At 37.6% G+C, this 22,505-nt stretch overlaps 1 protein-coding gene across 8 annotated transcripts in view; it reads right to left on the reverse strand.

Moving 5' to 3' along the window:
- The window catches only part of nlrc5 (NLR family, CARD domain containing 5), a 43,063-nt gene that overhangs the window by 7,236 nt on the left and 13,322 nt on the right, over window positions 1–22,505 (reverse strand). For 3 of the 8 annotated variants that reach the window (XM_063901749.1, XM_063901741.1, XM_063901789.1), the window contains exons 11-48: window positions 21,720–21,951; window positions 21,381–21,622; window positions 19,612–19,695; window positions 18,936–19,019; window positions 18,626–18,709; window positions 18,152–18,241; window positions 17,813–17,863; window positions 17,694–17,720; window positions 17,347–17,430; window positions 16,544–16,627; window positions 16,237–16,326; window positions 15,366–15,446; window positions 14,370–14,453; window positions 13,865–13,948; window positions 13,165–13,254; window positions 12,902–12,949; window positions 12,789–12,818; window positions 12,408–12,491; window positions 12,243–12,326; window positions 11,247–11,336; window positions 11,077–11,136; window positions 9,474–9,557; window positions 9,254–9,337; window positions 8,214–8,303; window positions 8,006–8,071; window positions 7,328–7,411; window positions 6,949–7,032; window positions 6,697–6,783; window positions 6,545–6,595; window positions 5,646–5,693; window positions 5,332–5,415; window positions 5,142–5,225; window positions 4,971–5,054; window positions 4,768–4,842; window positions 4,559–4,642; window positions 4,063–4,146; window positions 3,045–3,143; window positions 2,874–2,957 (exon numbers count right to left, since the gene is read on the reverse strand). In XM_063901749.1, the coding sequence (XP_063757819.1) occupies window positions 2,874–2,957; window positions 3,045–3,143; window positions 4,063–4,146; window positions 4,559–4,642; window positions 4,768–4,842; window positions 4,971–5,054; window positions 5,142–5,225; window positions 5,332–5,415; window positions 5,646–5,693; window positions 6,545–6,595; window positions 6,697–6,783; window positions 6,949–7,032; window positions 7,328–7,411; window positions 8,006–8,071; window positions 8,214–8,303; window positions 9,254–9,337; window positions 9,474–9,557; window positions 11,077–11,136; window positions 11,247–11,336; window positions 12,243–12,326; window positions 12,408–12,491; window positions 12,789–12,818; window positions 12,902–12,949; window positions 13,165–13,254; window positions 13,865–13,948; window positions 14,370–14,453; window positions 15,366–15,446; window positions 16,237–16,326; window positions 16,544–16,627; window positions 17,347–17,430; window positions 17,694–17,720; window positions 17,813–17,863; window positions 18,152–18,241; window positions 18,626–18,709; window positions 18,936–19,019; window positions 19,612–19,695; window positions 21,381–21,622; window positions 21,720–21,951 (3,243 nt within the window). The remainder of the gene's footprint in view (window positions 1–2,873; window positions 2,958–3,044; window positions 3,144–4,062; window positions 4,147–4,558; window positions 4,643–4,767; window positions 4,843–4,970; window positions 5,055–5,141; window positions 5,226–5,331; window positions 5,416–5,645; window positions 5,694–6,544; window positions 6,596–6,696; window positions 6,784–6,948; window positions 7,033–7,327; window positions 7,412–8,005; window positions 8,072–8,213; window positions 8,304–9,253; window positions 9,338–9,473; window positions 9,558–11,076; window positions 11,137–11,246; window positions 11,337–12,242; window positions 12,327–12,407; window positions 12,492–12,788; window positions 12,819–12,901; window positions 12,950–13,164; window positions 13,255–13,864; window positions 13,949–14,369; window positions 14,454–15,365; window positions 15,447–16,236; window positions 16,327–16,543; window positions 16,628–17,346; window positions 17,431–17,693; window positions 17,721–17,812; window positions 17,864–18,151; window positions 18,242–18,625; window positions 18,710–18,935; window positions 19,020–19,611; window positions 19,696–21,380; window positions 21,623–21,719; window positions 21,952–22,505) is intronic. The other 5 variants (XR_010167490.1, XM_063901775.1, XM_063901782.1 and 2 more) reach the window with 5 other exon arrangements.

A 22,505-nucleotide genomic window follows, 5' to 3' on the forward strand; every position in this document is an offset into this window, starting at 1 on the left:
AAGAACATGTGACTTTTATCACAAACTTTTATATTGGCAGTCGTAAAGAATGCCTTCTAAAAGTCCGGTCATAAAATTAAAGTATGTTGTACACAAGTCTGTTGCACCAATGGAATTTGGCTAGTTAACCCTCCCCCTCCCCCAAAAGCTGTAGACCCATGACCCACAAAGCAATCGACAGTAGATGTAGAAGACAACTTGCAAAAGGTCACATGCACAGTTGGGTGCTTGTAGTACTACTGTGTGAAACTGACCGAGGCAGATTCCAGCTCCTTCCATTACAATGGAGTACGCATCCACTGCATTCACAATTATGAGCAACACCAGGTCCTTTTTGTTTTATTTTATATTTCTACAAAATAACTATTTGTGAAAACTAACTATAGTTGATTAAAATTGTTGAAGAAAAACATAACATTTAATGGGTTTTAGTTCATTTGAGACAAATGCACCACCACTTACAATGGCTTGGATTCATTTTAAAGAGGCCCTGCTATGCTCTTTGGTGTTTCCCCTTTCCTGTAGAGTGTTAATTTTTTTTTGTGCATGTAAATGGTCTGCAAAGGCTTGAATCCCAAAGATCCCTCCAGAGGGAGTTTCTCTCCCTCGCACTCCCTAAAACGCCTCAATTGGAATAATTTGTTTACTTCCACGGCATAGTGACATCAATGTGTAACACTTCCCCATCTATTGGCCAGCGCTCCAATGCATTGTACATGATAGGCTAAGGAAGTGATTTTCAACCACTGTCCCGCTGCACACTAGTGTGCCGTGAAAAAATATCCAATTGCACTTCATTAGTCTTTTTTTATTTTTTTTTATTAACATTTATTAATTATTATCTGCAAATAATATGCCATCGTGGAGTGTCTGTGCTGTAATATAGTTACTGGCAGAGTAATGTAATATTCGTCCGGGTGGCAACAGGTAGCTAATTACCTCGTTCCTTAGAGACAAGAGAATTAGTGACGCCTGCGACAGGTCGTGGTGACAGTGATGGAGAAGTTTTTAAAAAGGCAAAGTGCAAACTCCGAAATTGGCCCTGGACAAGATTCTGACCCAGTTGAAGGCCTATTACGAGTGGTGGTAAAAAGAAAGCAAAGACGGTGAGTAAATTGTTCGGATTTACTTTCACCGGGGATGAGACGACACCGACTCCATAATGCTTGGTGTGTGGGGAGAAGCTGTCCAACAGTGCCATGGTGCCAAGCAAGCTTAAACGCCATCTCCACACTAAACACCCGTCGCTTCTAAACAAGCTGATGGACTATTTTGTTCGCCTGCGTGAAAACACAGTGAAACAGGCAACCTTTATGAGAGAAACCACAAAGGTAAATGAGAAAGCCCTCAAAGCTAGTTACCTAGTTGCTGAACTCGAAGCTAAATCAAAAAAGTCCCACGCTGTGCCAGAGACATTAATATACCTGCCTGCAAAGCCATAGTCAACGAGATGCTCGGCCCTGACGCGGTTAAAGACATAGCTAAAGTCCCGCTCTCAGATAACACAATTGCCAGACGTATTAATGACATGTCTACAGACATCGAAAGTAATGTTTTGGAAAAGATACGCATCAGTGGGAAATTTGCATTGCAACTTGATGAGTCTACGGACATTAGTGGCTCTGTTGGCCAATGTGCGTTTTGTGGATGGAGATATCATTAGAGAAAACTTCCTATTTTGCAAGACACTGCCAGAGAAAACGACAGGAGAGGAAAATTGTTCGGGTCGCATCGGAATATCTTGACCAGGGAGGACTTACGTGGGAAAATTGCACAAGTGTTTGCACTGATGGAGCTGCAGCCATGGTCGGGCGCACCAAAGGCTTAATTTGTTTAGCAGAGTGAAGGAAAGAAACCCTGATCTTATTACTACGCACTGTTTTTTGCACCGTGAGGCCCTCGTTGCGAAAACTTTACCAGCCAAACTAGTTCCAGTGTTGGATGATGTTGTGCGCATAGGGAACTTTGTAAAGACACGACCTTTGAAAAGTCGTATATTTGCATCTTTGTTTGAGGAAATGGGAGCAGAGCATACAGCCCTATTGCATAGTAACCCTAAACTGAAACAAGATGGGTTAAAGCTAAGATTTGCTGATCTTCCTTTGGACAGTTTTTGGCTGACTGCTTCCAAGGAGTTCCCCATTCTGGCCAACAAAGCTGTTCTGACATTGGTCCCATTTTCCACAACATATCTGTGTGAGCTGAGCTTTTCAAGCCTGACTGCGATAAAAAAAAAAAAAAAACTGAGAGAGACTGAGAAATGTTGAGGAAGAGCTTCTTGTGTGTCTTTCTTCCATTCCTGCCAGGATATCGGCTTTGTGTTCATCTAAAAAGGCCCAGGTTTCACACTGAGTGTAAATAAATTGAGAAACTACATTGTAATTGAATATACTGTATTAGGCTACAGAGTGTCATTTTGTAATATTTTTGGTTTGTGGTGTGCCGTAAGATTTTTCCAATGTAAAAAATGTTCTGTGATTCGATAAAGGTTGAAAAACACTCGGCTAAGGGACGGGACCTTTCTAAGTGGTTGAGCAATCACAACAGAGCCGGCCAAGGAACCAATCAGAGCAGACTGGGCTCTGGTCTTAGACCGAGGGTGTAAAGAGGGGCTGCAGCACAGGCAGTATGAGAAAAATACAGAGCTTTTTGAACATTAAAGCATGTAAACATGTTACAGTAGAGACAATAAATAGAAATATGACCCTGAAAATTAGCATAATATGTCCTCTTTTCCTCTCCCCTTTTTTTTGCTATTCTGAATGAGTCTTAAACTTCATGGTTTATTGTCACTTTGGATAAAAGCATTAGTTAAATCAGTTGTAATGTTAAGTACTGTAAAGTAATTGACTAAATTCACCCCTACTGCCTACCTGATTTTCCTGAGCTCCGTCCAGACTGGAAGAAGTCTGCTCAGCTGCTCTATTCCTCCATCAGCCATCCTCCAGCCATCTAACCTGACAGCAAGAACACATCCAACGTCACTGATTTCTTCTAAAAAATAAATATTAGAATCACATTTATTTATGTGCTAGCATGCTCACTCTATCTCCTCCATAAGTCTGAGTCCCTCCGTAGCAGCTAGGAGATGTAGCACTTCATTTTCTTTTGATGGTCCCGTTGCTGTGGCCGTCTTATTGAACCTGACACACACAATGTACACATGAAAGCTCAACATTACAGCTCAGACAAGCAATATGGTTGTATTTGTTTGATTGCATCGGGCCAAAGTAACTACTCTGTTGGGACTTGGCTTGAAAAGTACCCGAAACAGACCAAGTATGGAGTGAGGACTGCTACTTTGAGGGGACCCAGTCCACCTCCTGGACACTGTGCGCAAGTACAATAGCAGTATAATGTGGTGAAAGAGCTTCCCACTGCTCATAAAACAAGGATATTTTAAATGCAGTGACCAATTAATTATAATACTCCATTTCCATTTAGCACCCCATTGGCTTCTAATGCTCTCAGTGCTTATTTAGCCTGACACATTCACATTGCCCAAATCAAAGGTCGCAATTGCGGCAACAAAATCCTTGCATGGGTTCCAAACAAGTTTTGGACCTCTCTCATGTGCAGAAGATTTGTATCCATGTAGGAATGATATGTATTTATTTGCTGTATAAACAACATTGATATGAGCAGTGCATGTCGTTGACTGACATTGCAGCTCATCAGTGAATAACAATTTACAACTTAGCACTATGAGAGAGCGAGGAATAGCACATTGTGGGAACAGAGCCCCCTTCCCTTCCTCAATTATTTAAAGTACAGATGGAGCTGATGACAGGTTGGTATGACGAGCTGCAGCAACAGCGGCTGCAATGTGAGAGCACATCTTAAATAGACCGGATTATGAGAAGGGTACCTGATATGTGTAAGAAAGTACATGAGTGTGACTTTAGCAGCACATAAAGACGTCCGCTTGGAATAGCTTGGTGGGCTTAACTGTGTAATAAAATACTTAAACCTACATAATGAATAGCTATACACAGGCCGTGCGATACTGGATTAGTCTTCTAAATGATTTCAAAAGGTCAGGAGTTCTATCGTGTTTCTTACTTGAGACTTCGGATGGAGTTGATATTCCTCAGTGCGTGTGCCAGACACACTCTGCTTTCCTCATTCAGCTGCAAGGAGTCCAGACTTGGGGGGCACAAATAAACACAGAGACACACAAACAAAAAAACATGGACTCACTTTTAAGATGTTAGCATCAATAAAAATGTACAATGGGATTTATAGAAGATCGGATTTCAGATTAGTTTATGTTTATGATTGATCAGCGAGATAATCTTTACAAATGAACGTCGCCGGTATGATTTTTGAGGCCTAGATGCAAATACCAGTAGTAAAAAGCTGACATAATGCCTTAGAAAAACTAAACCACCTTTACAGCACCATCAGACTTAATTTTTGGCATCAAATCAAAAAGCTATTGACATTGAAAAGAAGAACTGACAGTGAAAAAATGCTAAATCACTTCCTCAATACAAACAACTATATCAACTGTTTATTTAAACATTTTTGTACACATGATCATTAGTATATGTCTTACCAAAGGCCTTCAAGAAGGACACTCTTTCCCAGTGCTATGAGGAGCTGCAGCCCTCCAGCCGCTGACCACTCACAATGAGAGAGGCTAGATTTACAAATAACACAATCCCCTTGAGTAAGTTTCACATTATGAGCTCTTAATTTATTTGACATGGTGGCGAATGATCCATGAATCCCTTGTGGAGGAGTGTTATTATGTTCAAAGCTTACTTGAGTGATTTCAGAGCGGGCAAGATGCTGGCCATAACCTGGGCTGCTGAGTCACTTATCACATGACCTGATAGACTGACATGGAAGATTACATTGGAAATTAATTGACATAACAAAAGGAATGTGCTGGATATACGATATTCAACTAGTGCTAGGTTTTTGTTGTTTTGTTTTGAAATGTGATAAATGTGTTTGTTGCTCACTTTAAACACTGAATGGTTTTAGCCTGCAGCAGGGCCTCGGACAGCTTCTCCACCACAGCCACACACGTCTTTTTGGAACCAATACTGCAGAAGACAAAAGTAGCTGCTTGTCATGCTAGAACTTTAAATCAGGCATTAGTAAAAGTGTAAAAATGGAAAAAAATCTCCCACCTGAGAGAAGTGAGATTTGGCAGCAAGGGCAGGACAGAACAGAGAAACTCAGCTCCCTCTTTACCCAGGCTGTTGTGGGACAAACTGGGAATAATGACATCAAACATGAACTGACAATTCAAAAAATGTCTTGCATTGAACACTGCTATGTGCATGTCATATCTATAACCATAAAATAGAGAGTACTAACTCCAGCTCTGTCAGTGAAGAACACTTGATGATTATACTCTCCATCGATGCAAGGTGGTGCCCGTCTATTGCACACTCCACGAGGCTGGGGGGAGGAGAGGAGAGATTGACAGCTACTGCCTGCAGGACCAGTATAACTGCCAGCATGTTTTACTAGTGTTATGCCATGTTTGCACACTTTATTTATTGCCTTTATTTATATTGTTGGAATGCAAGCCAACATAAAGTTGTTATTATTGGATTGAAATGCAGTTTTGCTTCACTTCCAGGTATTTGCTTTGAGTATGGTGCATTTAAAAGAAAAGAAAAAAGTACCCTATTTTCTTTGTGGCAATGAATGGATTCAGATCTGCAGAGTCCTCACTGAAAACACAAACACCAAAGATTTGTATTATATTTACATGTGTAACACAGTTAAAGTTTAACATTTATTTAGATAAAAATACATAACGTAATATGCCCCCCTCCAAGAGCAAACAATATGTCTCCTACTTCACTGAATAGCCTCAGAGCATAAACAATTTGCATTATACACCTGACTAGCTTCAAAACTAGTTGATGAACCAGTAGATGTCACAAAATGCTGCTTCTTTTAACTTATTTCATTACAAATGAATGTTTAGCTTCAAAAACATATTTCAAATTGGACAGTGAAGGCCAAACATTCAAGTGGAGGAAATAAGGAAGAAGGGAATATAATAAAATTAAACGTACATGCGCAATGGTCTTGATGCGCAATCTGCACTATTTTATTCTAATCTATTCCACTATTTGTATTTTATTTTATTCATCTGTCTTTTTTTTATGATCATAATATACTATGTTACAAGCTCTGACTTTTTCAGGGTCCAAGCTAAGACGCAGTTCATTGCCATACCTACACTGTTGCTACTGAGTAATGCCAATCTTGAATACAGTAAATCAGGCACAGGAGGACTTTGATGTTGTGTTGATTTGGCGACCCGTCTGGACAAAAGCGGCAGTGTTTTGAAAAACCAGGGTCCCCTTAAAAAACCTCAGATTTTACTGCAGCACGGTCTCACAGTCTGCCCCCACACACATTGAGAATAAGTGTGTAGAAATAGCTAATAATTTTCCTGATGTTACAGTTTACTTATGTAGGTCATATGGAGGCATCAATATGAAATTGAGACCAGTTTAGTTTTTTAGTTTACTTTTATTAAATTGAAATAAGCATCACAAAAATATATTACCTGAGTTCAGTGGATTTCATCAAAGACAGCTGTAAGGTAGTGTTGTTAACCCTGCAAAGTAAATGTGTATAGCAGGACATTTTACAGTGAGTTGAAACATGTGTCTCGTTGCAAAACATATCTTACAACACGTGTATATTTGCTAATCTCACCTGATAGTGTGTATGTCGATCCTGAGGTCCAGACAGCGACACAGCAAACTGACAGCTTCTTCAGATCTGATCCAATCTTCCTCAATACTGATAGGAAAGAGCGAGTGATATACAACTTAGTATTCCAACTAAATATTCCAGCAGTGCAACACCAGTTCATGTAGCTTGAAAAGTGTTGAAGAAGAAACAGCCCCCTACAGCTAAATGTTTTCACATAATAGCACAGGCTACATCGGCTGTGTTCTTTCTTACCTCACACTGACTCCTCTCTGACTGTTGTTTAACAGTTTCACAAAATCTGTTATCCAGTCAGACTGCAGCATATTGTTCTTGAACCTGTGGAGCAAGCACAGAGTAAGAAAATAAATAACCGGACAGCCTGAGATGCTTCTTCTGATGCATTTCTGTTCAATGTGTCAATAAATTAAAATAATATTTGTCAGTCTCTTGAATAAAAAAAGTGTGTTTCAACCATGTGTGTAGTGGTTATTCATTTAGAAGTTTTAAGATTCATAAAACAAAGCATTTTCATTTCAGTAATTACTTTTAAATATGTTTTTCCTAAGTCCTAGAGAAGCATTTTATACGACAGCTAAATTATAAATGTAAGTGGAGACGGAGGTGTACTTACTCCAGGTGGATCGGACTGGGACAGGTAGACACAATTTCTGCTAATCTGATCAGGTGGCCACGTTCCAAACAGCTCTCTCTGACACTGGAACCGAGGCAGCAAATTGGAGAGAACAAACTTAAAAAGTCAACACATGAGGACTTTCCAAAGTTACGCACTGCCTGACTGAGGTATGCAATTCAAACTGAAACATTTGGACCGCCATGTGAGACATCAAAGAAGTGTAAGTTATTTCAAGTTTCAGTGATGGGTTCTATTAAATGGGGTGCTTGATAAAGACCAACTCACAGACAGAGCTCCATACATAAAATAAGCATGTTTGGTCCAGGTTAAGGGGAGATTTGGAACTGTGTAAAGGGGGATTGAGTGAGATCTATGTATAGTGAGTGTAATAATACAGCAGATGGCCGTCAGACTTTTGTGTTTTTAAAGGGTAAGTTTGGATTTACCAAAGTCACACAATATTAAGAACAAACTAACCAATCATGGCAGATGTAGACCAGAATCTTCTGTGTTTTGCTGGGTAAAAATAACTGTATTTGTCAAAGAAGTCTTATGGCTTTAATTCCTCTAAAATCACACTCTGAACTATCCCTATAAATTGCGAACTCCAATGGAAAGTCTCTGCATTATGACAAGGTATAAACTTGTACTATTAATGTATGTGTCTTGTCCTACCTCAGCGTTTTCACACAGCCTTCACATTGTGTGAACCAGATGAGACACCTCTGCTCTGCTCCCAGACTATCAGTGGACATCAGAAAGTTGAGCACATGGACACGGACAGCGACAACGACAAATACTTTTCCAATTCTGACAGTTGTTCATGCTATCAAGTGTTAATTCAATTGCTTATTTAATTGATTTTCTCAATACAGAGACTTACCTGACTTCAGCACCACTGACGTGGTTACAGGTGCACAGTGTGCGGGCCACATCCAACACCCCCTGCTGGGTCAGGCCATTGATGCTCAAACTGTGGATGAAGACACATTGAAGAGCAGAGAAGTTTTTTTTTTGTTAATTTAAAAAAACATTGCTATCATATGTTTATTGTCTACTAAAGTGTTATTTTGTAGTATCCTTTACTACAGCCCTTGATGCATGTCTTAAAAACTATGATAAAGACCATTTAAAGCAGAGGTCTTCAACAGGGGGTCCGCAGAGGTACTGCAGGGGGGTCAACCAATATGATTTCCACAAATGTAAATGTCTTTAAATACAAATTAAAATAAAAACAACATATTGTGGCGACGGATAAATCGAGGCAGAAGTTGTTTTCTTTCACTCGCATCACAAGACTAGCCTAGACCGGTCCTGCCAAGCTTCATGAACACAAAGAGGAGGAACCGCCTCAATCATGAGGCTGCACGCTGACTTTGTCAGTTTCCCTGTGATTGGCCAAGAGCCTATTCAGTTTCCAGCTGACTAAGATCCCAGATACAAGGACATAGCTGTTTATTGTTTTGTAACTCAGACATGTAAGGTTCAGACATCTCACTAATGTGGGAGTATGTGTTCCATCCACAGATGGCTTGAGGATTCACTGTTCCTTCTACATATATGTTTAAAATTTTAAAAAATGAATCTGTGAATTATTTAAATAGCTCAGTGTATATGCAAGATCCATGTTTTATAAATCGCAGTGGAGCAGCCAACCTTACACATGTTTAAAATAAAAACATGAATATATAAACCTGTGTAGTAATTGAATAGTATTCAATGCAGGATTATAGGGTAGCTAGTTTTATCTTAATCAGTTTGGGGGTCCTTGGCCTGAAAGGGTTAAAGTGTTGACTAGTAGCAGGGATCAAATGATTTCCAGTGTTTTCTATTAAAACCGAGATTGCTTTGTTTTCTTTAATTGTGTCGTTACAAATGAATGTAGAAAATGCTACACATCAATATTTCACAAGCACATCTTACTTCACATGGCTGGTGATTTTAAGCTTTTGTAGCGAATCCAAAAAGTGCTTCACTCCTTCATCTCCCAGTTGGTTACTTGATAAACTGCAAGCAAAAGAAAGAATACCTCAGCAGCCATAACAATATGAAGTACTGCTACAGGTGTGTGTGCAGTTTATGGGTGTTCATTATCGTTTGTGTGACACTGGGTTTGTGTGTGAGTTCTGTTAGTGGAGCATACTTCAGGTGGGACAGGTGGGGACCCCGATGTAGGCTCTCAAGCAGTCTCTCCAACTCATCACCTTTCAGGCTACAATGAGTTAACCTGTGTGCAGACAGACAGACGGACAGACGGACAGACGGACGGACGGACGGACGACGGACGGACGGACGACGGACAGACGACGACGACGACGACGGACGGACAGACAGACAGACAGACAGACAGACAGACAGACAGACAGACAGACAGACAGACAGACAGACAGACAGACAGACAGACAGACAGACAGACAGACAGACAGACAGACAGACAGACAGACAGACAGTCTTCATGAGCACATTAAAAGGGTAGTACTGACAGTTTGAGTGACATGGTACCACATTCAGTGCATTGCTGTTATTGATTGAAAGCCACCATTGACAAAAGAGTAATTTAACCATGAAAAATAAGGGAGTTGCTGGCCTCCCGCGGCCTTGATTGGGTAATTTGTTTGTCTCATTGAATGTAAATCACAGTGTAAATCACACAAACAACTAACAAACAAAGAAACATATTTACTGAAAGAGGCTGCTGATGGCCTCTGTCAACTGAGTCCGGTGCTAGTGCATTTAATAATATACTGACTAAGGAACTGACTTACAAAACACCAAATCATCCTTTTAAGAAGAAAAAAAATCTCAGTTTCTTTTCGCTAACTCTAACACGAAGTGCAGAGTAAACAGCTCTTAAGGAACCTTATGTTCTTAACCGGGCCCTATTATGCCTTGATGGGGTTTTCCCTTTCCTCATAGTGTAGTATAAAGGTTTTTGTAACTGTAAATGGTCTGCAAAGGCTCAAATCCCAAAGTTCCCTCCAGAGGGAGTTTCTTTCCCCCTGCCTGAAACGTATTTATGGACTTATTTAGTTTACTTCCACAACATAGTGACATCTCTATGCATGCTTTTATTGGCTAGTGCTCCAACACACTTTACTTGATAGGCTAAGGGGCGGGACATATCTAAGCCGTTCTCAAATCACAACAGAGCCTGTCAGCTAACCAATCAAAGCAGACTGGGCTCTGGTTTCTGACAGAGGGGGAAAAGAGCTGCAGTGCAGGCAGTATGAGAAAAATAAAGAGTGTTTTTTTAACATTAAAGCATGGAGACATGTCACAGAATAAGCACAAAATAATAAATATAAACTCCAATTAAGCATACTAGTGCCCCTTAAAACGGACACTCCTTAATAAGATAATTATTTTCTGCCAGTTTGTTTACTATGGCTATATTTTTCTTTTGGTGTCTCTCAATGATGGACATTACTCTACGTGTGCTCCCCTGAAAAGTTATATGTGTTTAGCAGTTTAGAAGACGAAATATGAAGTTGGCAGCATGATTTATCTGTCAAACATTAGAATAAAAGTGAGGTAAAACAAACATCAGAAACAGGGGGATTGTTTTCTATACAGTGTCATGATCATTTTTATACAGAACCACACGCTGTCAGACTGAAAGCTAAACTAGAAGACGGCAGATTTTTTTTTTTACACTGTTGTACAATAAATGCTAAGACCCGTGTCGAACTGAGCAGTCTGGAAAACACCAATAGGAAGTGCATTTAAATAAATTGCTGATGTCTGACCTGCAGCTGGCTTCTTCTACTTTCTCGTTGCCAAAATAGATGAATGATTCACTCTGAGGCCTAAAGAAGGATTCACAGAATTATACAAAACATTTTTTATTGCAAAGACATTTTTATTATTAAAAGACTCATTATAAGCCATGTGGAGACAGAAATAACGCAAAGGGTACCTGAGCTCCACTGATGTGACCCGCCGACTGACGGTCAGACATCTGACCAATATCACTGCTCCAGATGTGGATGCAATGCTGTGGCTCACACTGAAGAAGAAGAGGACAGAGTTGATTTAATGAGAAGGTGGTCATTGATGATAATATCAATATATTTAAATGTCATTGTCAAATGATCTATTGTAATATTTTCTTTAATTATTCCGAAAATAGACAGATTGGATTTGTTGAAGTGCTAGTGGAAACAATTAGAAAATACCCTAACACCTACTGTTAAACCACAAAACCGGAAAAACAGATCAGGACTGAGAGATTTCAGTTACCAAGCTCCCTTGCTCTGGAGCCAACTTCCTGTTTTTATTAGGGAGGCAGACAGTGTCCAACATTTTAAGAGCTTTTTGAAGACTTTCCATTTGAATAAAGCCTATACTTAGAGCTGGTTTTAGATTGTCCTATGTTTGTCCTCCTCAGTCCTACATTTTACGGTGTTTAATTTTATTGTTTTTACTGTCTTTATATTTTATTTGTATCTATTTTATTTGTTTTTCAAGTTCTATCATGTTTTTTTATGAGTGTATTGTAATTTTAACTGTATATTAACACTGTCATCTAGGTTATTATTCTGTAAAGCCCACTGTTTTGTGATATTGGGCTATGTAAATGAATTGATTTGATCTACCACAGTATTATATTTTTTTTAACTTTTGTTAATATAAATATAAAAGTAATACTTTGCTCGTGTATTTAAATGTCTGCACTATTTAGCCTTTTAAGTCTTAGATTGTTTCATTTACTGTGCGTTTTCTTTTTATACATTTTGCAAACATTAGTTTGAGGGTGCCTGATAACATAATTTCTTCACTGAAAATGTTTTAGGATATGACAAATAAAGATGTGACACTTTAATAAAAAATCTAAACGAACTGAAAATACAACTAGAGACATTTTAACCCACATACATGAAAACATCCACACTAATTTATTTGTGTGTCTTACTTGAGTCTCTGCAGGGACGTCATCTTGGGTAGGAGCTTCAGCAGATTCGCTATAGCCTGGTCTGTCAATAAGCTGTGAGACAAACTGAAACATTGTGTATTATTATTTACCTATTTGGTCATAATAATAAATTATAATATGTCGATGCAGAGTATTACAACTTACTCCAACTTCAAATGAGAGCGACACTGTGCTAACTGCCTGCAGAGTGTGGTTACATTGGATGGCAGGAGGCTGCTGTTGTTTATCCTGAATAATGTGTAGAAATGAATGATTTATTTAGTATGATATCACCATGAAACTTCCCCTGTTAATAACTTACATTAAGACATGTTGTTTGTATTACACATTTTAGGAAACTGTTTAAATATGCAAATAAGGCATTATCTTATCAAATATGAGCTAATTTTGCATCTATTTCTAGAACACCCTGAAGGGGATGATTTCCTTACATTTCAATTTCCAAGTAAAGGCTTGTGTTAGATTTGATTGTAATTTAAGAAAGTAACATTTCTGTTTTTCCTATAACTCTGTCTACTGCTGTACCTGAACATCTTAAGGTGCTGTTTTGCCTCCCTAAAATGAAAAAAAAAAATAAACATATATAATTAGCTGGCATATTCAAATGTAGAGTGTTATTTTTTTCACAGCTCTTCTACCTTTTGTCAGGGCAGTAATTCAGGATCACCTGCTCTCTGTCTCCGCCACTGTAAAACCAAAAGGATGTTTTCCTAGTAACAATTTGCACATATTATCACCATTTATAGTCTTGTCTGTCCAATCAAATAATTTCCATGCAACTATATATGGCACAATAACTAGAAGCTATTAAGCCGCGTTTGTCCGCTGTTTCTAACTGGCAGCGCTGGGAAACAGGTGCTCACTCTGTTGCTGCTCTAATGAAATGTTCCACAAACCGTACCTGATGTGTATTTGTGTTAAATAGGTATGAGAGCACAAAGCGCCAGCCAGCATTGCCACTCCTTCACAATCAATCCCATTGTTACTGGCGCTGTAAAACACAAAAGAGAACAATGAGCCAGGGGGGGGAGACACCAGTCAGCTCTAAAATAAGCCTAAGATAATGCCTTCGGATAAACATGGTAGCTGCCAGACCTGGCACACTTAGTCTGAAACCTGTTTGGTGAGAAAATAACCGGCCTGCTTCTGCAAAATCACCAAGATTAGATCAGCACAGCGTGACAAAACACAGAGCCTTTTAAATGACCTCATTCGTATGAGAATTACATTATCCATTGTTAAATTCATGAGCTCTGTAAAGAGTATTCACCTTTATTTGTTTATAGCACATCCATCTGTTTACAGTCCACATATTTATAAGTTATTACAAAAAGCAGTATTTTACTCCATTGGATAGTTTGCATTCTGTTTTTTATTATTGTATTTTACATGTACATAGTCGATTTATTCTTGCTATTTTCACCTGGACCATTCGACTGATTTCTGAACAGATTTGAATTGCTAACATCTACACTATAGCTATTGTGCATAAGACAAATAAAGCCTTTAAATATCTGAAGCTTTAAATGTTTGGTATACAGATCATCATTGGTGAAGTAACGTTTCACTATTGTTATGTATCTTTTGTGTGTGAGTCTTACTTTACTTCCTGGATGCTAGATAGACGAGGCAGGACCTCCAACAGCTTCTTCAGACCCTTTTTGCCTAAACAGTTGCTGGACAGACTGATAAGAGAAACATGTGGGAATAAGAGAAAGTGCGAAAAAAGAGTATGTCATGTCTACGAATAATAAATAAAAAGTAGGGAATAATTGTTATGCTTTGAAGTTGGGTTGAATGAGGTATTAATCCATTGATAGTTTGCAGGGTTTTTCTAGAAAAATATAGTATGAGAAAACAGCTTCAGGTCTTCATCTAAAGACACTGCCTGACAGCAAGGTAACGTGTTGAATAAAATCAGATTAAAGCATAAACTTAAACTGATAATTATTGTTTTAGGTTGGCCTTTTTCCTGAACATGTGTTTTGTTGCTGCACCTGTCCACATCAGTACATTGCTAAGCAAAACTAATAAACCAGGAAAACAAAGAATATGAGCCAGGCAAAATATCTGAATAACAAAAAGTAATTTTTTTAATTGTCTTACTCCAGCAAAGTTAGATCAGAGGATGTTCCCAAACTCCACCAAACTTTTTCCAGATGAGCCGGCAGCAGATCACAGCAGCTGAGACTGACAGAGGAAAAGGTTTAAGGATCAACTTATTTTATTATTTTTATTATTATTATTATTATTATTATTATTAAAGAACAATGTGTGTGTTATTTCTTTATGATGTGTAGCTTATTTCTGTTGTAGGTACTTTTTTGGTTTTGAAAATACTTTTGGTATCCACTGTCTCTGTACTTCCTGTCTCTGCGTTGTCCCTCCTGTCTGTTTATCTGATTCGGTTCACCTGGTGCCAGTTGTGTATTCCCTCCCCTCCCTCGTTGTGTCTTGTCTTCTTCATTGGTGTTGTATTTATTTAAGTTCTGGTTTTCGGTTGGTGTTTGTGGGTTCTCTGAGTTAACAAGGAAGAGCGGTTTGGTCTGTTTGATATTTGTAACCTTGTATAAAGGTAATTCTCAGTTCAAGCCTTTATGCTGCACTTGGGTCCTACCTGCCCTCCTCAACCGTAACATCCACTGTGATGAAATAATAATAAAAAGTTCCCCTCCTGTTGTTGTTTCACTTGGATGTTTAATCTTCACTGTTATAAATAATGTCTTTTGAAGATGTATCCCACACATTCATTGCATAAAGTTGGAACATTTCTCTTTCCTTTATATTTTCATCTCATTTCCATATGCTCACTCTACTGTCATTTCAGATCAAGCCCCTCCATCCTGCCCTACATAAACCTTTGAGATCCGGACATTTCGTGAACTCCTCTGACCCCAATCTTTTGCAGCACACACCCATCACAGAATATTTACCGACTCATTAAAACCCATCCCTCACAAGAATGGATCAGTTTAGATTATGTGCTTCTAATTATTTGTTCCAGCTATTATCGATTTATACTTTTAAGACTTCTGCTACTCTGTCTGATCTGGTATTGACTTTCATTGGTTTCTGACTACAAGATAGCAACTTAATACACACCAAAGGATTTTAGACTTTTCATTTGCAGCTTTTTCTCTCCCTCCAGAAAAAACAATGGACACCTGGACAGGACTCTGTAGCCTGAAACATAAAAAGGACAGTTACATAGTAGTGAATTCACTCCTATTTAGGAATTAAAACAATTATAAAGAGATAAGATTGCTATAAATGTGTTATAACAAAACAATAACCATTAAAACAATGAATAATTAAATACTACAAATACAACTGAAATGTTGCTAATTGTTAAATACATTAATAAATGTTGCAGAGGAATAGCATGACAGACCTGTCTGATAATATCCAGCACATAATTGCAATTAAAGGTAAAATAATAATAATAATAATAATAATAATAATAATAATAATAATAATAATAATAATAATAATAATAATAATAATAATAATAATAATAATAATATAATAATAACTGCAGTGACAGGGAAATATTCAGAGAAAGCAACTCAGAAATGTATCTGAAATGAAAAAACTTGGATATTCTCGTACATTTGTAGAAAATGTAATTTCTTGATCCAACCCTGCGAAGTGAAGCTATGTGTTTCCTCGACAATAAATGCAAGCTTATTTTAGATTTTTGTACATTTGTGAATTAAATCATGGATCATTCTTTAATTTTGCTCTCTAATTTATGACTTTATATTCTTAAGAGAACAAACAGTTAAATCTGAGTTTTTCTCATAAATATAGAAAATTCAGAGTATTTTTTTTTTTATCTAAATAGTATCCCCTTCCCCCAGTTCCATAGTTGTTGTTACCTGATGCAGTGGGCATAATGATCATATACATGTGTTTGTACAGTATATTTAAAAGTGTGTGCAGTTATTGTACATAACCCGTAGAGCGTCTGTACCTGATATGAAGCTCCACCACAGCAGGACAGTCAGACAGCAGAGCAGTCAGAACCACTAAACCCTCCACTGAAGAGCAGCAGTCATTGGCACTGAGAATAAACATCTGAACATTAAAAAAGCTGCTGTTTTACTCCTATCACTGCTGAACACTATGTTTATACTTGAATATCCATAAACAATACAAGTCAGAAGTGTGCATTAAAGATGGTCAAGATACTTTTTAGACAGCTAGGTAAAATACAGTTTAGCAATAAGGCATATCAGTAAAGCCAACTCCTGTGTAGTTTGGTGTGGATCCAGTCTTACATGATCTTTTGGGTGACTTTGAACTTTGGCACAAACTTAGTCAGCGTCCTCAGAGTTTCAACATCCAAATGTCCTCCAGATATACTAGGATGCGCACACACACACACACCCACACACACACACACACACACACACACACACACACACACACACACACACACACACACACACACACACACACACACACACACACACACACACACACACACACACACACACACACACACACACAAAGAACCACATTAACATTCGATTTGAGTAAATAAACAGATTTTTAGCATCAGTAGTGTGCTGCTTTTACAAATTAAAGAGTATGAAAGAACATTTTTTACCAACTACTCACAATAAATACTAGCAATGCAATTATTTATCGATCACATTGTGTGAATGTGACATCTAAATGTCATCACCCAGAAAAGTCCACATTTAGCTTAGCATTGGTGATTAGCCACCATGCGTCCATGCTGTCGTTCCTTAAAAGCGTATAACGTTAGCCATTTACTTCTGGCGATTGCATTTATGCTTCAAAATCATAAAGTGGTGACATTGTGTTAACTTATCCTGTGAAAAAGTATTTAAAAAGTTTGTTAGCCACAGTTTTTATTTTCTGCAAAATCTGATTAAAAAAAAAATCCTTTTGCTCTCTGACAAGGGAGCCCTTCCAAAGTTAACAGGTGGCCTACAAATACACGTCATAAACGTCACGAGCAGAGTAATAGAGTTCTATTACTCTGCTCTGTGTTGAGTACTATCACTGGTTAAGGGTGTCCTAAATCTAGAGAGGTGTATTCAGCCTTACTTACTCGAGGACAGACAAGGCAGGGAAATGTGCCAATGAATTTGCAAGTTTTTGCATCTCAGGCTTGCACCAATTCTGGTTCAACAAGCTGGAGAACAAGAGAAGAATGTATCAACAATACAGATAGCCAAAAAACACTTAAGTTGAATCAAATTAAAATCCACAACACAAGAATTTTAACTTTTTTTCAGCTGCTTTACGGCATCGTTTTATAGGTTGTTTCTGATCAAGATCTTAAAAAAATGTACAAGCACCTAATTGAAAGGAGGAGCAAAGGTCTTCAAGGAAGCTGGCTATGATAGTGAATATCTGGAAAGTAGTGAGTATTTGATAAGAGCATGATTTTCTTACCTGATTGTAGGTTCAGACTTTTTATGGCTATGGATGGTAATACATAAAAAGGACAGACTTCAATATGTGCAGCATTCATTTGAAGTTATTTATAGAGAGTATTTAACCATTAAACCAACCTGGTTAAATCTGAGTTTTGGGACAAAGTTACTGTCAATTCCTTCCTCCCACTGAAAAAAAAAGCGATGTTTCGTTATGTCTTTTTACTTCACTCCTTTGAGGTCTATAAAGTAAATTGGTAAAACTCAAGACTGTATGTCACAGAGAAGATAATTTGGCTACAGAAATGCTATCAGCAATAAACCGGGGCATGAGGTGAGGAGTCAATAAATTACAGGCAAATGTTGAAAGTGCATAATTGAGTCGGACATGGGAATCTGACCCAAACAACACTAGTTGGCACTGTGTGTGTGAATGTGTCTATTTGTAATTTGGTGTGTGAATGGGTGCTGCCGTACTCTACGTTAAGGTTCTGGATGTTCAAACATGAAGACATTTTGCCGATGAGATAGTCTACTGCTTCCAGAGAATTGTTGTTTCGACCCAGCCTGCAAAGGTGTGCACACACACACACACACACACACACACACACACACACACACACACACACACACACACACACACACACACACACACACACACACACACACACACACACACACACACACACACGCATATTTTCCATCAATAACAAAATCGATGTGATATTAGATATTAGTGCGATTGGGAAATAACTTCCCATTTGCAGTATGTACCTCATTTTTTATGTAGTATACACAATAGGTGCACATTAAAGACACAATAGTATGATAGGATGACAATACCAGTAACATTTTAAATCCACTATTCAATACAAGAAATCAATCATTTGTGTATTGTTCTAATAGAATTGATTCCAAGGTTTCCAAATATTAAATTAAATTTGTACTTACTTTACTGAGATTAGTTTTGGTGGTTTATGCAATATATCAGCTACGTGTTTGATCCCTTCATCTTTGAGATTGTTGTCGCTCAGACTGTAAAAAAAAAAAATGTTTTGAAGTTTAGATCTACACTCCAAAATCTGACCATTACATCAGACATTATGAGTCAGCAATCCTATCCAGTCAGACACAAAGCAATCTGTTCACACATTTCCATAAAACCGAGGACATACACAGAACCTTTTGGAGGACATGTTATTTAATGAAGCAATATGTGTTTTCTGTTGCAAATATTTATACCATATATAAATATATATACTTGATTTCAGTGATGTCTGGACAGTCATCGAGAGCAGAGACCAAACTAGCCGCTCCTGTGGCAGTCAGAGTGGCACCACAAAACCTTGGGAAGACAACATTTGCCAATCATTGCTTCTACTACATTTCTTACAGTATTTCATATACAATACCTTCATGTGCAAATATATTGTGGGGAAGATAAAAATTACAACTCTTAATATGATTTAAAGAGAGATTTAAAAAGGAAAATAGGGCAAGAAGAACCATGGATGGATTACTGAATGGGTCTCCTTTCCTTTACCTGCAAAGTGTCACTTGAAGAGACACATATGCCCAGAAGGACATTCAGAATGTCCACACAGAAACATAAAATGGCTTCAAAGATAAACAAAATGACTACACAAGGGGCAGAAAACACAACAGAGACATAAAGACCACAAAGAGTGACACAATAACCACAATAAGACCACAATTATAACTATTAAGTGAGAGAAAGAATTACCGCAAAGTGAAATACCATACAAACACTTAGAGACATAATACCACAGATATACTGTATATGAAACACAAAGATAAGCACAACAACAACAACAAAAAGCATACAAAGGCTGAGTCTGGCTCCTAAGTCAAAGATGAGGGGACCATTATTTCACAATCCATCCATGGGAGGAAGTAAGTAAATATGTATATCTTACTCTAGTTTTCTCAGGGTTGTGAAATTTGGTAAAATGGAGGACAACTTCTCAGCAAACTTGTCTCCATACTTGCGGCTGCGGAAACTGAAGACACACAAAAGTAAAGTTAAGGGTTAATGAAACATACCTGTATAGAAGCTAAGACGTTAAGAAATATATGCATAATTTACACAAAAGGAAATCTATGTTACACTTACAGAGTTTATATCAATATTTGTTTTTCTTTGTATCTTCTATTAGACATTTTATTTCAACTTCCATTTTTTGTATAAATATTGTATTTATTTAATTGTATTTAACTGTATTTATTACTTTAACTTTGTCTATTATTGCTATTATTGTTATATTTATCTTTTATAGGACTTTTTTAAAAACGTTTTTGTTTAAATATTATGTATTTAACTGTATTGTTTTAATTACTTTAACTGTATTAGTATCCTTATTGTTGCTAGTATTATTATTATTATTATTATTATTATTATTATTATTATTATTATTATTATTATTATTATTATTATTATTGTTATTATTATTATTATTATTATTGTTATTATTGTTATTATTGTTATATGTATCTTATATTTGACATTTTATTGTAACTTCTGATGTTTGTTTTAAAATCTTTATTTTATTTTATCTTTTTCTGGCACATTATTTAAACTTCTTTTGTTTGTATACATATTTGAATTCAATTATTTTTTTATTAACTTATTGACTTGTTTATTTATTGTTTACCTTTTATGTGTGTTATGCAACAAGCATAGTCTAGCTACATGGGAGGTCTGTGACCCTGATACTTGGAGAATTGGCACAGAGGCTGCTGGTATTCCCTTGCTTGTTTTTGTTATTAATCATGATTACCTTCACGTGGAGCCTTCCCTCAGCCCGGTCACAAAGTATAGTCTGCATGACTCCATGTTTTCATTTTTATCTGCTAAACTTATGAACTAGAGCTTTTCAATCTGTGCCCATGCCAGATTCGATTAAGACTTTATGTATTAGATTTAAAAGTTTTAGCTATCATCTTTTTTTTTCTTGAATCCAAATGACTGTACTTGCTACGGAGAGACTGAGCCCACCCCAGGATCACAACAGGAAAGAAAAAGCTCAGTCAGTTTTTCAGTGTGTGGGACAGCTGGTCAATGAGCTGAAGAATGTGAAAGACAAAACAGCCGTTCCTTCCGGAGTCAAATTCTCTGTTGCTGTTGAATCATTTTCTATATGTCCAGTGGCTAAACCATGTTTACAGACTCTTTAGTTTATGTGAATCACATGCTGTTTTGGGCATAAATCACATAGTTTTTTTAACATTCAGAACAAACGTGTTATTTTCCCCTACATTAAAAATGGTGTATTTGATTATTTCTGCATACTGGGATCCCTCAACAGTTGTGGTATTGCATAATTTGGCTTTTTCTTGAGACGTGTGGATTCATTGGCCCAATAGCATTAATTTTAGGGCCTATGGTAGCCATGTCATTGTAGTGAGTTCATTATTTAAATTTGACCTGTATATAATTTGTGTTTCTGAGAAGTTTACAAAACAGAACTGCTTGTCACCTTTATCCTGAGTATGTTTCCCCTGTTAGTGTATTTGCTAGTTCATAGAGTCTAATGAGCCGGGCCTATTAGACTAATATCTTGAATTGATGCCTATTAGTCGACTATAGAAATATTTAGTCAAGGGCAGCCCTACATAAAACCTTGGGGTACTTAACATTTCAAAGGTGCATAGTGCTGGCAACTAGACCTTGTTTGTGTGGATTTACCTGAGGGAGTGAATGTATCGACACCTGGGCAGGACATCGAAACACTCCAACTCCATTGAGCATGCTCCAAAGTCCAATCCAATGCCATTATCCCCTGCTGAGCTAACTACAAAAGCCAAAGCATCAATATCAGTAGGTAATAGCTGGATGTTGCGCAGCTCCAGGGTGGGTCTCGCATCCACAGCCTGCTTAGCCAGCTGGTGGTTCTGACTCTCCTGGACACAGTGGCAAAGCTCCAATATCTGGGAAGATTATGTCAGAAGGAAGCAACATTTAATAATTACAATTTCACTAATTGTTATATAAATTTGTCAGATTTCACTTATGTCCATACTCTACCTTTGGTCCAGTCAGGGTGTTGCTTTGGCAAAGGTTTTTTAGCAGTTTCAGAACAAGTGTTTGACGTTTTTGGACCCAACTCTGGCCTCCTGATTCGCCAGAGGTCCTGGCAACTTGAACTAAGGCTTCAGTGCAGCGTGGGGAAGCCAGACCACACACATACAGGTGCAGGGAGTCAGTAAAGACTGTCTTGTGGTCTGATTTGGTCGTCCAACGAGTTTTCAGACTAAATCTGTGAGACCAATGCAGAGAAAATGTGAACGTATAATGTATTTGGATTAAGATTGGGATACACAGCCACTTTCTGTTTCTGTGTATACTAGGGGAAAGTTCCCAGTGATTGAAGAAGGCAACAAACATAACTGAAACAAATAAAAACATTGATGGAAAATATTAGTGATAGTAATTGTAGTTTTATGGCAGGGATCGAAAAGATCCTCTGGATTTTTCTATAATTTATAGAAGCAAACAAGTCATTTTTAATTACAGGGGTTGGGCTAAACACATAGATATTTTAGAGGAAGTCTATGGGTACTTTTACACCTAAAGTTGGTTCATTTGGTCCAGACAATTGGAAAAAATAATACTGTTTCAGGTCTGGTCATGTTCTTTTTACTAGCAAACCAAGGAAGTAAACAAGACATCAAACATCATCATAAGAACCAAAGGGTAGAAATCATATTCAGGTGAGTATATTGCTATAATAGGCGTCATTTGTGCTGGGGACGCACTTTTTAAAATGGCCAATTTTTTCCCCACCACTTTTTAAACGTATAACTCATAAAT

This window comes from Eleginops maclovinus, chromosome 2 (assembly GCF_036324505.1).
Source record: "Eleginops maclovinus isolate JMC-PN-2008 ecotype Puerto Natales chromosome 2, JC_Emac_rtc_rv5, whole genome shotgun sequence".
Taxonomy (NCBI): Eukaryota; Metazoa; Chordata; class Actinopteri; order Perciformes; family Eleginopidae; genus Eleginops; species Eleginops maclovinus.